Genomic DNA, 17,787 nt, shown 5'->3' on the forward strand with positions numbered 1-17,787 from the left:
CAGTAGACGAACGGTAAATCATGACATCTTGATAAAGCACTGTGAATTTAAACTTCATGTCTGTTTGTGACAAATATGATTCTGCCTTGCAGGAGTGCAAGGATGAGTAGGTGTAAAAAGGTCCACTCAGCCCTCACACTTCTGCAAACTAAAACACAAAGCAATCATAAAGGAATAAAAAGGGCCAATCAAGAGATATACCCACTTTGCCTTTTGGCGAAACGAGGGTTGAGGGAAGGCTATAGTCTTAAGAACGGTGTGAAGGTGAACCAGTAGTGACTCAAACAACACAGTATCACAGTCCAAAATAACGTGAATGTCCAACCAAGGAGTCTCACAAATTTGTGGCATGTTCAAAAAGGATTTTATTTAAATGAATAGAAAACTCCTCACTTGCCATATCGATATAAGCGAAATTCCCTACCTGGAAAAAGAAAAACTGAAGGTGCACATCAAGTCCAAATAACAATTCTTCTGTCCAAATCCTAAGTAAATAACTGGCCCTACCACTTTAGAAAAATGACTGAAATGCAAAGGGAGGCTTTGTGAAATAATGTCCGTGCGGTAAAAACCAGCCTGCAGTTAAGTTTACTGTAAGGTTTATTCAACCAAGGTAATCAGTAGGAAACACTGGCACGTCCCTTAGAGCCAGCTTACATACTCCAACTGTCATCCTTAGAACTCAGGCTTCAGATAAGAACACCCAGCACTCCACACTGACATCACCCATTCCAGAAACAGTGATGTCACCATCTAAGGAAGACACACATTGCGACACTTCTCCCCTACATTCCTCAACACCACATAAAATGGACCGGAAAGGACCGACCTTGACACACTCCTCTCCCTCCTAACACTCTGCCCAAATCCCACACACAAACACCTGCAAGCACGTGTGGCCAGCACGTAAATGCACCAATGACCCAAAATCCAAATGGACACATGCTCAAGCACCAAGAGCCAACTGTCCACCTGGAGCATCGCACACAACCCCAAAACGGAATGCCAATCAATCCCTATATAAACAGAATGCCAATCAACCCCTATATAAACAGAATGACTGTGCTACAATAAACCTTATGCGGCACCCATTTGAACCGGCACCATAACCATGCTAGAGTAACACACTCAACTCCACTCAGTTTCCAACAGAACCACAACCAACTGAGGAACCCACCAAAATAGAATAAGGGATAATAACCTCCCCTCAACAAGAACTGAGCAACCCTTTAAGGACTAAAAAAAACGAAGTACGCACACAGCCTGTTTCAAGCTGCCCCTTGAAACCTAGAGCCTGCCATCCTCCCACCCTGGTCTGCACCCCAGTGCCCCTGGGCACTACCCAGCTCTAAGAGAGCACAACAAGCACACAACCCTGACATCAGTAGATAACTACTAACTCCCAGAAACACACACACGCGAAAAGGACCAAAAACATGGTCAATGCTCAGCGGCGCCCTAACTATACACCCCTTGAACCACAACACCACGAGACCCCTGGTCCCAGCCACTACCGCTGCAGCGGCAACACCATCCACACCTCGCAACGGGACCCCAAGTCCCTGCCAACTGCCACCGAAGTGCACCTCCAAAATCCACGGAACTCCAAGTCCATGCCAACTGCCACCGCAGCAAACCCACCAAAATCACTTAACACACCGCCACTACCAGGACCCGGCCGGCATCCCGAAGCAGGGTACACGGAACTCACCTGATGATAACCATAGCACAAAACCTCAATGGACACCCCTATGTCCACAACCACAGCACGAACATAAAAGAACATCCCTATGTCGACAGCTGGTGTCACGCTCACCTGAAAACTCTGCAGGAGCGATGGATTCCCTCGACCTCTGCTCTGCTCTTCCCTTGCCTGAATCCTACTTTATCTCCCTCTCCTGGGGTTCTTCCTGTAAGTTAAGGTAAAGGACCGGTTAAGAATGGTGCCAGACCCTGGTAAGACCCCCTTCCCAACTCCCTAAGTCTAAGTACTGTGTTTAGGGGCTCACCTCTTAGTTTGGTAAAGTGTGCTCTCCGTCCTGGCTCTGCAGGCGTGCTATGGTGCGGGGTTGAATGTCTGTTGTGCAGTAGTGATGCTGTTCTCACTAGTCGTGGTTATGCTGCGGGAAAGAAGGCGACGCCGCCTCCTTAGTTTGAAAAGTTCAGGCGATCCCAAAAATGTCCGGGGGCAGTTACTTCACTGGACCCTTATGCGGTAGATCTTGAGAGTTCAAAATGTCCAAGTGTCCTCGGTTGCCCAGTTACTTCACTAGGCGCTGATAAGAGAAAGCGTGGAATTGTCTTTTTGGAGTTTGCACCCAGAATTGTCTTTAGTGTCTAATCTGCCTTTCCTTTGTTCTTTCTCCTAGCTGGTTTGTCAAGAAAATACCTCTTCGGAAATGAATCCAACGAGCGGGGGTGACCTGAAGGTCCGCGAGATGAAGATGAAGCTGAAAACACGATCGGAACCGCCGAAAACAGGTGAGTTGAAAAACGAAGTTCGCTAATGCTTTCTGTTTTCTTTTGCAGATGCGGAGCTCATAGAAGCGAGGATGCTGTCCTGCCGGGAATCGGATCTGCAGAATGCCGTGGGAGAAGCTCCGGAGACTGGAACCAGGTAAGCGCGTGCTCACTGCTACAGAAATCACACGAAGCAAGTCTTGTTCTTTGGGCATGGCTTTTATAGAGGGCCTCGCCCAAAGACTAGAGTGTTGCATAAATTCCGGATTGGCACAAAAGGGATCCATGTTAATGGAACAGGAAGTCTCATGTTATCCTATGGGCGTAGGAGGTTCCTATGGGAGACATGGATATCAACCCTGACCTAGCCCTGCATTATCTTACCCACAATGCTCCTGACCGATTTCCCTTCCAGTTATCATGAACTGGGTATGAAATCGACTGGATAGTGCCACCTAACCTAGTACCCATGACAGCTGGCCATTACCTTAACCCAGGGGCACGCCATGAACCCACCCGGCATTCGGCACCCCCAAACTCCTTGCTACCTATGCATTCATACACCTCATTGAACCCAGTTGGCTAACAGAACTCAAGACCGACCAGAAACACCACCACTCCTCGCAACTCGATAACTAAACATCCTCACACACTAAAGTCAATAGCTTAATATCCACGCAAACACACGCACCCACAACTTCAGCTGCAACACATCACACAAACTCCCCACACTGAAGACGCAACATAACATTGCATAAAACGCTAATCACAGTGCTGCAACATTTCACTGTACGACCAACCACACAGCAATGTACTGCAGCACTGTAAAATGTGATGGCTTGAACCCCCAAGTCCCAGGTTACCAAACCCTTATTTCATTAGCATATAAAATACTGCACCCTGGAAAATAATTTGGGGAAACTGGCCCCCAAACCCACCAGTCAAACCACACCTGCAAGAAAAATCAAGTTAACACAACTGTAGGTAACCTATAAAGTACACGCACCCCAGAAAATAATTCAGAGCAACTTGCCCCTGCGCCCGCCAGTCCAAACCCCACCTGCAAGAAATGTCAGGTTAACACAACTGTGGAAACAATTTAAATGACAGTGAGGCCATGACAAACACATGCACCCGAACCGGCCCGCACACTGGCACCCGCTCTAAAACACAAAAGGCCACTACACATACACGAAACACCACTCAAACAGGCCTTACACACCTGCTCACTAATGTCCCACAATGAAGGAAGTTGTTCTGCTCACGTAAAGCTGCCAAAAGTCCAAAGCCCGACCCCTCCTGAGCTCCAATTACACACTGCAGCACACAAAATGTTCTGACCAAACGCAAGTCCGCCACACTGGCTGAACATGTTGTCCTCAATGACTTCCTCATCATGTGATCCGGATGAAAGTCCATGCTAATACTCTAAATCATCTCCACACGTCCATAGCACGCCATTACTGAGACATGCTCCTTCCCAGTCCTCTCACCACTGTCCAAAACACAGCTTAGCATTGCAACAGAGTCTAGCCCTGTGCGACTCCAATCTGGCAACCGAAACCCCACGTCATTCCGAGGTCCGTGCACCGCACACGCAGCGCGTTCCAGGTCCCCTTCACCTCCAGCCACTCATGCTGGAACACCTCCGGATGGCACTGCGGGGGTAACAACACTGCTGCCACCTTCACTGCGGTGTCCTCTTAGGAGGCCCTGGGGCTGGCGAGCCTGTACACCAGTGCCCTCCATCACTGCGACCTTCAGAGACCCACCCACGACATGTGCCGCCTGAATTCCATTAATCCCTCCCAGCACACTCGAACACAAACTCCTCAGTGTGCCTCATGACACCGGACACCCGGCCACTGGTTAACACCTGGCCAACAAAGGCTCTCTTTGCCCTGCTCCTGCGCCGCCTCACAGGTCCAGTCCTCAGTGCCTCCGGCCACCAACCAAACTAGGGCCTTTGCCTCACACGTTCCTGTCCAGACTTTGAGCTGTCTGGCTCAGATGCAGCACCACAAGAGAAACCACCTCGCCTTCAGCACTACCCGGCCTGCTGAAGACTAGCACCCAGGCCCGGATTCCTCGGGCTAAGTCCTGCTGGCTCCAAAACCCTGGGACGTGGGCAACGGAGGGCGGTGTCCTGACTCTACTGCTGCCCCCTCCACGGTAGATCCCAGTGAAATAACGTGGTTCCGTAATACAGAACGACCTGAGTCGGCAGGTAAGTTCACCGTAAGGATTATTTGGTATCAAGTTCATGACAGGGAACCATATTCAGTAGTATAATCAGTAGACACCAGCTTACACACTCCATTTGTCACCCTTGGAGCCACCAGCTTCAGATCACAACACGCCATACTGACATCACACGTTCCAGAAGTAGTGCCATCACCCCCTCAGAAAGACATCACATTACAACCCACCTACCTCCCTTTATTCCTCAAAACCAAGAAGAACATTACAACACTACCCCTACAAGTATGTGTGGCTAGCACATAAATGCACCACCAACAACACCAGACCCCATAGCAGACACACACTCAAAAATCTAGAGAAACTGTCCACATGGAGCATCGAACACAACCCCAAACCACTCACGCCTAACAAAGGATGGCAACAACACCTATATAAACAGAAAGACCATGCTACAATAAACTTTTCAAGGAGAATGACATTATTTCACTTGTATAACAGCCTCCGAATGGACTTCTGCCTGGTCAACTTATATTTTACTTGTTCGCAGTCTTACAGTTCTTGCAGATAGTCTTCAAAGCTTTAGTATTCAATCATTTAGGTAAAATTAATTATCGTCAGTCTGGGTTTCCCTCTCCCTTTGATAAGGTAACAGTTTCTGATTCTTAAATATTTCAATCCCTCCACATGTCTTAAAAATACATTTCTTCCTTTCCCAACTTCATAGTGTTGGGAGTCCCCAAAGTCCGGTAGCTCTGTGGTTAAATATCTTATTTTTCTGTACAAAATTTACTTAAGGCTTCATCCTGGATGGGGAATGCAGCCTCCCATGACTTTCTACATTTCGCTGTCATTGAGTATACTACTTCCCTTCAGTCTGTTTCCATGAATGACCTTTATCTGTGTCCCCATGATACTCTTAGCAGTTGTTTCAGCTTTGATAAACTGTGTCTGTCCACTCAGATTTATTGGGAACCTGTGCCTGTCTTATTTTGTTAACTTCTCTTACTTTGGTGGCCATTCTTGCATTGCAATGTTCACATCCCTGGATTAGTCTGACCAGGTGCCTGTTACATTCTCATGACTTATACGTTTGCCAGCTATTCCGGACTTGAATCACCTAGTATGTATCCCTTTTGCTCTGCATAAGTGGGGCTGGGTGCTTGTTACATTCAATTTGTTTTTCATGTTGCGATGAATCAAGAGAATGTGTGCTTTCTCCCAAGGGGAACCCTCCCCTCCCTGTGAGGTGAGGAAGATGAGCATGCTCCGCAATACCCTCCCTAGGGGTGGGGGCAAGTGGGACCTCATGGGGAGACCCCCCTTTGGGGACAAGGATTCCCGTTCAGGTGAGGAACTCCCTAAAGACATCCACATTATGGCTTACATGGCATGTGCTACAACATAAAAGACTTTAAAATATACTGAGTGGGATGAGTAAATTCGGAATAGAGGCCAAAATCCTACTGGAAAGTAACATGTACCTGTACGCCGTAGTGTCTCATGTACTGCGACGAGGAGGCTAAATAGTGGACCCTGTACATGTCTACGAGAGAGAGACAGAGTAGGCACAAGACATCAGCCAGACATGAGAAACCAGAAGAATGGGAACCAAGAGAGAGAGAGAGAGAGAGAGGTTGGGATGCTAAAGCTATCTCGTCAGCCCGCCACAATAAGCCCTAAGCAGGGAAACCAAGAGAGAAGCTCTGGGATGCGATGAATCACAGCGTCAGCCAGGCACAAGAAACCTGAGTAACAGGAACCAAGAGATAGAGAGAGAGAGAGAGAGAGAGAGAGAGAGAGAGAGAGAGAGAGAGAGAGGTTGGGAAGCTAAACACACAGCATCAACCGACACGAGAAACCCTTAGCAGGGAAATCAAGAGAGAAATGCTGGAAAGCCTGAGCCACGGCAACAGTCAGACAAGAGCAACCAAAGAAAGGGGGACAGAAAAGGAGAGGTTGAAATGCAGAATGCAAAGCACTAACACAGAGCGAAGGGCAGGAGCCGGAAGGGAGGTCCCTCTAACATCGCTGCTACCACCATGCAAGTAAGGACATAGTGTCCCCATCCTTGATCCTGGTCAATGAACAAGGATATTGAAAAGATGAAAAAGATACAAAAGAGAAGCATAGCACTGACGTGCATGTTACGACAGCTAGTGACCTCAGAAGGGGTCCAGAAGGAAAAGTTTCCAGGAAACACTTCCCCTCCAAATAAGAGGTAACAGGGAGAACATGCTGCCAAAAGAGGATCAATGTAACAATCATGAAACTTGTCTCAGTATGAAGCATGAGAAAAAGTCCCTCTTTAATGAAATGAACTATGGAGCTGTAATATGAAAGTATAATGCAAAGGTGAAGGGTATACAAACAATATTACCCTGGGAATGGGGATTTGTCACAAGGCAATCCATACAAGACCAACAGAATATGTAAGGGAGAGATTATGAAGAATCTCAGTTTAAGGACAGCGGAACAGTGAGGCTAAATTTAAAGCAAACAGACCAAAGCAAAACTAGACACGATTGGTCACAAGAGAAAGGTTATTCTGACATAAAGAAACCAGAAGAAGTTGTCAAGGAGAACAGAAAACTACAATCCACTCTTGAAAAGATACAAAGAATGTTACAAGATATGTCCAGAGACTATTTAAAAATTACCTATTTTTGAAGAACCTTACCAAACAGTACAAAGCAGTACCTTCAGGAGAATAGAGTCTTTCTTAATTGCTATCGTGGTAGGGCCAGATAGGTTCGTTTTTGGACAGAAAACTGTATTCCTTTTGGACATTCAAGAATGACGGACGAGCACCTTACTCACAGAGCTGACTCACAGGAGCTGACACATGTGCAATATCAAATGGAATGTAGTGGCCATGATCATAAGTAGGTAGTTTCGTGGACGATGATGACTTCGTCGACGGTGGTTTTGTGGATGATGATGACTTTGTCGACGGTGTCTTCATGGATGATGACTTTGTCGACGGGTGAGTGTTTTAACCGTTGACGGGATCTTCGTGGACGAGTGATGGGACTCCTTCATCAACAAATGTTTTGTGGAGGCTGATTTAGCGCCATGCACTATGCCTAAACTCAGCCATAGCTTTTTTTTCAAACTTTCTTCATTGATTTTACATAACAGAGAGTGGTAGTCTCACTACCAATAATAACAGCAACACCCCTCCTCCCTCTCCTTTCATGCAACCCAGTACAGCACATCAGAAATTATACCTGTGTATACAATCATTAGGTTTGACACAGCATAGTAGTGGTCTTCAAAGTGTTATGGGAGTTCAACCATGTTAAATCAGATTCTCTGACATGTCTCATTATATCCCAAAGAGCTATGTACTTCATATGTACCCATTCCCTAGCCAATCTACTGTATTATGAATGGGTTTGCCACACTATGCTATGCACCCACTATACTATGTAATGTAATCTATGAGCAACTGTAACTATCAAATTGTCTTTAAGCATATGTCCATGGGTCACTTCCTGTAACCCGCAAGCAAGCCTTCTTAAATTTCCTTATAGCGCCTCGATCCATGTGTGCTGTAGTGCGCTCTACAAATCCAAAATAAATAAATAATACAATGTATCGGTTCTCAGGGGTTCACATCACCTCCAGGGTCATAATGTCCAAAGTTCAATTCCCACATATATGAGGTTTTACCCTTCATTAATTGCCGCCATATTCTGCATCTGCTCGGTGTGATTGTGCCTGAAAGGATCCCAGTAGTCTAGTGGCCTATTGCCCTATGGACCATTGTTGCATATCGCGATTCCCTTTTCTCACACATATTCATAAAGTTCAGCCAGCTCTAAAAACTTGGTGCTGTACGCTTCCCCAAGGTTTTGGCGATTATATATCTGGTGGTCACTGTTGCCATCCCCAGAAGTTTCCTCTCCGAGAGGGCCCCCCCTGGATCATTGCTAATAGCCACAGTTCCGGGGAGTAGTCCCACCACAGGGATGTTCACATTTGAGCCAGGGCTTCCTTGATTTTTTCCCAAAAGTGTCTGACTCGTAGACAAGACCATGCCACATGGTAGAAATCGGCCGAGTTTCTGTGACATCTTTTGCAAAGGAGAGATCTCTCAGCGAAGAAGCTACACAGGTGAACTGGTGAAGAATAGACCTGGTGCAGGAATTTGTAGTGGATTAGTCAGAGCCATCTGTTCAGGCATAGGTTACGGGTCTGTGTGCATATGAGTTTCCATTGTCCTTCATTTATCGCTGTCCCTAGGGATAGCTTCCATCAGTTGCTTTGATATTCTTATCATTTTGAAAAGGGTGGACACCAATTTCTTAGTAGTCAGAGGGTTAATCACGTATTGTAGTAGTGGGGTGGGGGGTAGCATTCAGGAAATTTGACCATTTAGATTTAATCCCTTCCCTTCTGTACCATGTCGCCTACGGTCTGGATTCCCAGCCTTTAAAAGTGTGTCTAGAACAATTTCTCATGTGTAATTGGGATCCCGCATACTTTAAATATTGGGAGGTTTGGGAAGTAGCAAGTCTCCTTGACTGTCATCCGAGAGATTTGCCCCCAAGCTTTACATGTGGTTTCCACTGGTTAGATCTCGGCTCATGCCACCCTCTATCTGTTGCCCCATAGCATTAACATTAAGTAATTTGGGTAGGTGATTTCTTTTGCTAGAAGTGTGTGTGGGAGTTCAGTCATAGGGGACCGCCACCACACAGGGTATTGAACCTGTGCAGCTAGAAAATATAAATATAAATCGGGGTATTCCAGCCCACCTTATTCAAAGGGGAGGACAAGGGTGTCATAAAACACCCGTGCCTGTTTGCCAGCCGACGCTAGTCGCACCATTAGACTTTTAAGCAGGGACCAGAATCTCATTGGGGGCTATGTAGGTACATTGTTAAATATATATAGTAGTTTTGGCAGGACTACCATTTTATCCAAGGAGATGCGGGCTGCGTGGGAGATAGGTAGAAGGATCCATGATCCTATTTTGTGTTCCAGTACTTCGAGTGACTTTACATAATTTTCCCTGTATAGATCTCCCACTGATGTAGTCACGAGGATACCCAGATATCATATACCCTGGGGACACCACCTGAAGTCCTTCCCCACATTGGATTGTTGAACACATGGGGTTAGAGGCAACATCTCCGACTTAGTCCAATTTATTCTCAACCCCGAAAGCCCCCCACAACTACTTATCTCATGTGTTAGTGGTGGCAGATTCTGGCTGGGGTGTTTTACATATAATAGTATATTGTCCGCATACAAGTAAACAATGGAGGAATGTGATTGTATCCTTATGTCCCTGTGTGCAGGATATTCTCGTATGTAGCAGGCCAGAGGTTTGACCGCTCGGGCGAACAGCATTAGTGATCAGGGGCGAACAGCATTAGTGATCAGGGGCATCCCTGGTGCATCCCCCGTGTGGGGTGAATAAAATAAGATATTATTCCTTTAGTGTAAACTGTGGCCCTGCGTACAGTGTATAACAGGAGGACCCATCCTATAAATGTAAGACCAAACCCAGATCGACTGAGGTCTTCACATATAAATAGAGTCAAAGGCCTTCTCTGCGTCCAGTGTGCCCACAGTGATAGGGATTTCTGGGTCAACATTGTGCATTGCCATGAACAGCTGTCTCAAGTTATTTTGAGTTGACCATGCAGGGATAAAACCTGCCTTGTCCGGGAGCACCAGTGCAGGCATGTAGGGTAGGATTTGGTCCGCTAGGATTTTCTTGTCCGTGTTGATTAAGGACAGTGGTCTATACGAGGTGGATTTTTGGGTATCCTTATCTGGTTTAAGGAGCACTGCCACCAGGGCAGTTCTGGTTGATTCGGGAGGACACCTGTGGATGTGGCGCTCTCGTACATGTCTCACAAGTGTGGCAGTAGGAGGTCTATATAGGCCTTGTAAAGTTCGGCTGTTATCCCGTATAGGCTGGATGCCTTACTGTTGGGAAGAGAGAGGACTGCTTTATGGATCTCTTCATCCGTGAGGGGCGCATTCAGGGTCTCTCCCTGGGTCGGGTCCAACCACCCCAGCACTATTTTGTCCAGGTATTGCGTTATGGTATCATGTCCTACATCTAGCTGGGATGTGTATAGTCAGTCGTAAAATTCATGAAAGACGGCGTTGATCCCCTGTAGGTCTCTGCTAAGGGGCCCACGTGGGATCTCCACTTCCATAATGGCCATCAATTGGTGTTCTGGTTTGATAGCCCAGAAGAGTGTTCGGCTGGGTCGGTTGCCCTCGTAATATCTCACAGCTGCAATGGGGTCTCCAAGGAACCTCTCCTCGCTAACTGCCAACAAGCTCAACTCCTGTCTTTTCACTCTCAGAGTAGTAAGTATCTCTCGTGAATCTCGGGATCCCTGCTGAGTCTCAAGATCCTTAATAGCTGTTTCCAGTGCAAGCATGGACCTGCACAGAGCATTCAGCACCCCTCCTTCTTTTGATATTCAGCAACTCCTAATATACAACTTAAAGGCCTCCCAGGTCACCCCTGGGTCAGGAGGCGAGCCTGCATTAATTTGAAAGTAGGTTTGTATATCCTGCCCAATTTCCTCGCGGAACACTGCATCTTCCAGTGCACCAGTCCTGAGTCACCAGCGGGATTGTTTCAGGGGCGTACTTGGTCCTGTGATAAATTAACACTGGGGATTGGTCCAAAAGGGTTCAGGGGAGAATGTCTGCCTTGATCACATTCCTATCAGGGGAAGATGTCGCCATAACGTAATCTATTCTGGAGAAGATACCGTGTGCACTTGAGTAGAAGGAATATTCTCTGTCATCAGGGTGCATCTTACACAAAGTATCGTGTAAATCGTGATAGTTTGCAGTGGCGGTCTACGCTTGGGCTGCATGGGGTAGGGTGAGTTGAACCGTAGATGATCTACCCAGCTCTAGAGTGATGGCCATGTTAAAATCGCCCACCCACACAATGTCATAGTCTGGGTATGTATGAATCTGGTTGGCGCAGCGGTGAAGGAATTCCAGTGAGTCTATATTGGGGGCATATATGTTTATCAGAGTGAGTTTTAATCCAGCTAACTCTCTGGCCAGTATGATATACCGACCTTCTTCATCCCTGATCTGTTCATGTAATTTAAATTCTAAGGTGCAGTGTATGCACGTTGCCACACCATTGGAGTGTTAGGTGTAAGAGGAGCAATATCTGTGTATTCCCCAGCCCGCTATGCTAGGGAGGGAGAGCATGCTAAACGTGTTTCTTGCAGACATAATGTTTCTGTTATGATTCTTGACATAATTAGTTATTAGACAGGCTTTTTTTTAATTGGTGAACCCACGTATATTCCATGACATTAATGAGATTATGTTGTCCCATTTCCTCATCGCTTTAGGCATTCCCATACTGTGAGCAGTAGTAAGGATTGGGAAACAGTGGGGTGCCATCTTGGTTCAAGTGTGGTCAGACCTGAGATCGTATTGTTATCATGTTGTGTCATAAAACATTGTTTGCTCTCTCCTGTGCTCTCCTGTGCTGTACTCAAATCCCTCCCCTCAATCCCACAGGTTGAAAAACCACATACTATACCAAAATCCAATAGTAGCCACCCCCCACCCATGCCACCCATGCCACAAAAAAAACGTACCAGCTCCCATTTCCCTCCCCCCACCGGAACGTCCCTCATAATCAAAAACCAAACTGTGTACGCAGTGGCTGCGGAATTTGGCTCCTTGCGGCAATGGCTATGTCAGGGATCTTCACGGCTTTATCTGCCCTGTCTGGGAATCATCATTTGGTGTGTCCAGGCAGCGATATACTGATCCATAGCAAAGAGATAATGGTGATATTAGGGCTGATGTTGAGGTGATCCATCGGGGTTGGGAAGACCCAGTGCAAAGTGTTCCGTGGCCTCCGCGGAGGTGAAGACGGTTACCGTACCATTATGGACCTTTCTGAGCTTTGCAGGATCTACCATTGAGTACCGAACCTCCTTTGTAGTGGCCTTCGCTTATCTGTTGTTCGGCCTCAGCCATTCAGCCACAGAGCTTATTGATCTGTATGGCCGATAGGTCCACTTTGCAGGTAAGGGCATTGATTGTGGCACGGAGGTTGTCTGTGCTGCTTTTAAGTGCCAGTAGTGTTTGATTGAGGGTCGACACATCCAATTGGGTTGGGCCTTGGTTCTGCTCTGGTGGAGGTTTCAGCTGGTCTGGTCGTGCAAATTGATCCATCTTGGCCTCCCTTTTGGGGTTGCCCATTTTGCAAAGTCCACTGTGGCCATGCACTCCGTTTGTGTTATGTTTTGTCATGTTGCATTGGGGATGCAGGATACCCGATGACCTCAGCAGCACATCTCGCTTCTGTTGGGGGTAGTAGGGTAGTCGATCCGACACAAGCGGATATAATCCAGATGGTCTGTTATCACTTGATCCCGAACACTATTACCCAGCAAGTAAGCGTAGAGGTGCAGCAGGACCAGACCAGGAGTACTCGCCGTTTTATGTGGAGGATATTGTCGTGGGCCCTTCCGGGGTGGAGGTGGTGAGGTCTGCGGTACTGTCCTCCAGGCAGTGACCTATTTGCTATGCTTTGTGCCTCTTTATCGCATCCAGGGCTTATAAGTAAAGGGGTCCAGGGTGTAACTATTTCCAGGTATGTGTGGAGCTGTGTTCCCAACAGCATTGTATCCCCAGGGCCTGTCTATTACAAGACGCCGGGTTTGCAGTATGGTAACATCTGGATATGCACCGCAGAGCATTGTGATACTGCCCTTCAAGTTGTCCCCTTTCTCACCGTATTCCATGTCTCCCCAGGAGAGGACAGTCCCCCACCTTTGGGGCGTGAGGTTAGTTGTCCCAAGTATGTGGAACATGATGGGCCCTGCGGCCAATGCCGTGTGCGTCATTGAGCGGGTGCCGGCAGGCCCATAGTGCTAGGTCACCAGAGTTGGCGGGAGGTTATTATGTAGGGGAGCGGGCTCCTCTGCGGGATGACACAGTCAGCACTATGCCCGTCGCTTTTGGTGCCGCACCCGTGTGAAGCCTCTTAGTGGGCAGCAGTGCAATCATGGCAGGGGCCGCGGCCACGGAGGAGAAAGCAGCCTGGCCTCATAGTTCGCCTCCTCCTGCCTCCAACCGGTATCCCCAGATCGGCTGCTTCAGAGGGGCTTCACCTGAGGGGGTTGCTGCCACTGCGAGTCCACCTACCATCAGGGACACCCCGGTGTCAGTGTAAGGGGGATCCGCCAGGATCAGTTCTCAGCTCGGTCCGCCTCGGCTCATCAGAACGCTGCCGCAGCATCTCTTCCCTCAAAGAGGCGGTCCACACAGAGTCGCAGTCGGAGGCTAGGCTCAGCAAGTGCTTCGGTACACCGCTCCAAAGGATCTATGCAGCCTGGTGTTTTGGCCCTGTGCTGTCCGCTCTGATCACGCAGTGGAGCTGAGAGTTTCAGGGCGAAACCGATAGTCAGGATGCAGGATGTTGTGATAGGATTTCAGGCCATTGTCAGAGCTTCTCAGGCTGCAGCCATTTTCTGTTGCGCAACAACGTCCCCAAACTCAGGCATAGCTTATTCTTAGAGATTACCCTTTCACAACCATGGGGTACTCAAGATCATGTAGTTTTAGTGCAGAGGGCATATCTTAAATGCTGCCCCTGTGTGGCAGAGACTTTTTTTGTCGCTGTCGCTGTCACATGGGTTTCTAATTCCTCTGTGCCACGGGTAGAGCAGGTGCTGCGACTCAGGATAGTGATGCAGGGGGTCACAGTTACATAATATGCTTTTAGCATGGAGTTGCAACAAAGGGAGATCTGTTTAGAGAAGGGATCACCTGCATCATTGTATGTAATATTAAAAATGTAAAAAGCCAGGGCTTTGCCCCCTTACCAGATAGCAATTCCTCACACTCTTTTAAAAGAAACAGGCTATAAAAAACAGATCTAGAAATATGACCACACTGTTATTTAACAACCTCGTAATACGGAAATATAAAAGTATACAGTACCTCACCAAGCGAGTAGTAACGCCTTGGAATCTGGGAGTCGGGGTAGATGTTTTCAAGATACCAGGAAAATGGTTTGCACCCCAGCCTTTCTCTTAGTGCTTTTCTTATTGACACATCGCCATAATCAACTTTGACAACACCTGTAGGTTTTAAAGAAATACATTAATTACATCAACCAGATAAGGCGTGCGTTTGATCAGAGCATCATTATGCTCCTGCACTTCCAATTATAGCTCAAAAAGATGCAATCACACATGCAGCTGCTTCTAAAATAATTGTCTGATTAGCGTTGTATTCATTGAAGTTATACTAAAATTATAATTTGAATGTTGAATTCATAGCATACAGTCCAGAGATTATTGCAGTACTTTGCATGCAAATTAGACACACACGCTGCTTATCTCACTAACTGAGTAGCAGAGATTCCCATTTAAATTGTAAATAACGTAAATGAACGTGCTTCATATCAATTACCTTTCTCCCGTGGAATGATTGAAGCCATCCAATATTATTTGGCAAGGGTAATACAGTTCCTACCTATTTTAAATTGGCAGATGTTAATTCTGGTTTGATTTCGGAGAAAGCAAAGATTACAATAAGAAGATATCCTTTCCTCGATGAGTACGGTGCGGTGTTTTTTTTGTTTTTGAAAAACTGCCCGTGTTCATGTTCAAAAGAAATATGTATCTGCAGTGTGATGACGTTTGTAGCACACTTCTGTTCTTCAGGATGGATTGCTTTCGAGTCTGCAATGTTGTTTGCTTTGCCTTCAGTATGCCAACTAGCTGAAAGAAAAGCGATTTCAACATAGCATCTTACATTTCAAACGCGGATTCTCCCTTTAAAGTGAATACAATGTAGCAACAGAGAAGCTTCATGCATTCCACTTGAATATCCCCTGGAAGTAGCCAGGACACGTGGTATGTAAAAGAGTGTATTTGCCGAACTGCCTGAAGTGTTGCAGGTGAGCGATTGTGACACTTGGGTCACCCCATGTTAGGGAGAATTCTCCAGAATGGCTAATTTCCCTTACCTACTGAGTCCCTCAGCAGCTTTGCTGGATTTCTAGGATTTGTTTCACCTGGTAAGAGTGTGAGCCTTTTTTCCCCACTCTTACATGTGTTTTGCTGTGTGTGTTTAACATTTTTGTGTTCATAGAGTGTGGAGCCTCACCTACTACATAGGCATCATCTTTTTAATGTGTGTTACACAGCACCTTCAGTGCAGTGACACAGGGTTGTCTTTTTCAGACTCCCCACTCTAAAGCTCCATATTCTGGGACTGACTACTGTCTCCCAGAACATGTAAAGTTACCTTTGACTTTGTTAGTCTTTTTAAATTCACAGACCCAGTACAACCTATCTTACATAGAGCACTGGAAAGAATTAATAGTTATCCCTTTTTGTCTGTCTCTCATGGAACATTATTTTGTTCCCCTTTCTTTAAGATTTGGCTGGTGGCTGTAGTATCTACCATATTTTCCTACCGCGGTTTATTTAAGTAGCTTTGGTACTGTTTTAGGATAAGTTAGTAGCCTCAAACTTAAATCCGCTGGACCCCATTTACTTGTATTTGGTTCGGCTGGGTTTATTCGCCATTTCTTTTTGTAAAGGTCTTTCTCATGTTTTACTCTGCGCGTCAAACCAGGTTTGGTTCCTTTGTTCACCTTCCTTTGGCGGGCTTCTGCACAGAAGCCCTCCTTAGGTGCCTGAATGTCTGAGAGGGACGGGATGTGAGGGAGGGGTTTGAGACTCCCTGCACAGGGTCTCCTTGGAGACCCATGTGGCACTCTGTATGATTGGCTGTGGTGACTGTCCCGCCAGGACAGCCACCCTGCTGTGTGATTGACAGCCAGGCTGTGTGAATGGGGGAAAACTGCATAAAAAAGCAGGTCTCTGGGACTAGGAAGGCAGAGTTGCCACTGGATTGAGAGAACCGAAGAGAAGCTGAAAGAATCGGACCACTACCATGACTGAACCTCCCGGTGAAGCCCTGCTGCGGGTCTGAATCTCCAAACTTCGATGACAGAGAAAATCTGCAAGGAATCTTCTTCCCTTGAGCTGGTGGGACCAACCAGTTCACCAAACACCAAGCAAGGCTTCCCTCCCCTGGTCGAATTTGCTGTGCATCGATGCAGTAAACCGGAGAGCCAGGAGGCTCGGACCCTGTTTGGGTTTTAAGGAGCGCACCTTTTATTTGTTGCTTTGCTCTGCTGCTGGTTTCTTCCCTGGGCAGTGCAGGACCCTCCAGCCTTCCTACTTTGTTTCAGTCTGACAGTCGCTTCAGGAACCGTGAGCCTGCAGGATCTGCCAGGAACCTCTGCATCAGCTACAGCCTTCTTCTTCAATTAAGGTACTGTTCAAACCCGGTTGTTTGTTCCGTTCGACCGTTGTGAAAGTGTTTAAAATCTTTCGCCAATCCGAGGGCTTGTCCTTCTCTACTCTTAAGTAACTTTTCTTCTGACCATCTTCGTTTCAAACTCTTGGCAAAGACTTGACCGCAAACTACTCTGACTGTGTGATCCTCTGCAAAGGCTCTGAACCATTAACATTGGCCCAGGCCTATTGATTTGAATCCTTATTGTAGCAAGCCTTTTCTAGATTGCCCTGCCTACTTACTTGTTGGTGCTGCTTATTTTTGTATAACCTTGTCTTTCCCTCCCTTTTAAATTGTTGGAGTGCCATTTTGCTCACACTTCATTTTGAGCTTAACTTGTCCAGAATTCATCAGGTGTTGTGTAGTATATCAAGAGTGTGATTTTTCTCCTGCTTTACTTTGTGAACTGTTTTACAACTGATGTGTAGATAAAATGTGTATTCTTTTACTCAGAAACCTTGAGTCAGTGTTTGTTTGAACCATAGTAAGTTGCTGTCCTTTGTGAAACTTCTGATACTGCTCACTTTACTCTTGAGATAAGACCAGCTGCTCAGCCATCGCTACCACTTTACTTTGTAGTACAGGCTTGTACCAAAGGTGAATTTGTACTTGCACTTGTAGTCTTAATTGTGTGTGGTGTTCCCAAAGGGTACTGCATATGATTCAGCCTAACACCCCAGAAGCTTTTAGAGGAGTGAATTACATGTACATTCCCGCCTGCATTCTATACTGGCTTATTTATCATATTGGCTCTATGGTCACACCCATACTCTCATCGTTTTG

The 17,787-nt window shown here is 46.7% G+C and overlaps 1 protein-coding gene across 5 annotated transcripts in view; it reads right to left on the reverse strand.

Annotated features, from left to right (window-relative positions):
* Window positions 1-17,787, reverse strand: part of GALNT13 (polypeptide N-acetylgalactosaminyltransferase 13) — a 1,280,472-nt gene that overhangs the window by 503,434 nt on the left and 759,251 nt on the right. For all 5 annotated transcript variants that reach the window (XM_069616427.1, XM_069616426.1, XM_069616425.1 and 2 more), the window contains exon 8: window positions 14,629-14,768. In XM_069616427.1, coding sequence (XP_069472528.1) covers window positions 14,629-14,768 — 140 coding nt within the window. The remainder of the gene's footprint in view (window positions 1-14,628; window positions 14,769-17,787) is intronic.

Source organism: Ambystoma mexicanum, chromosome 9 (genome assembly GCF_040938575.1).
Source record: "Ambystoma mexicanum isolate Mex_15411 chromosome 9, UKY_AmexF1_1, whole genome shotgun sequence".
NCBI lineage: Eukaryota > Metazoa > Chordata > Amphibia > Caudata > Ambystomatidae > Ambystoma > Ambystoma mexicanum.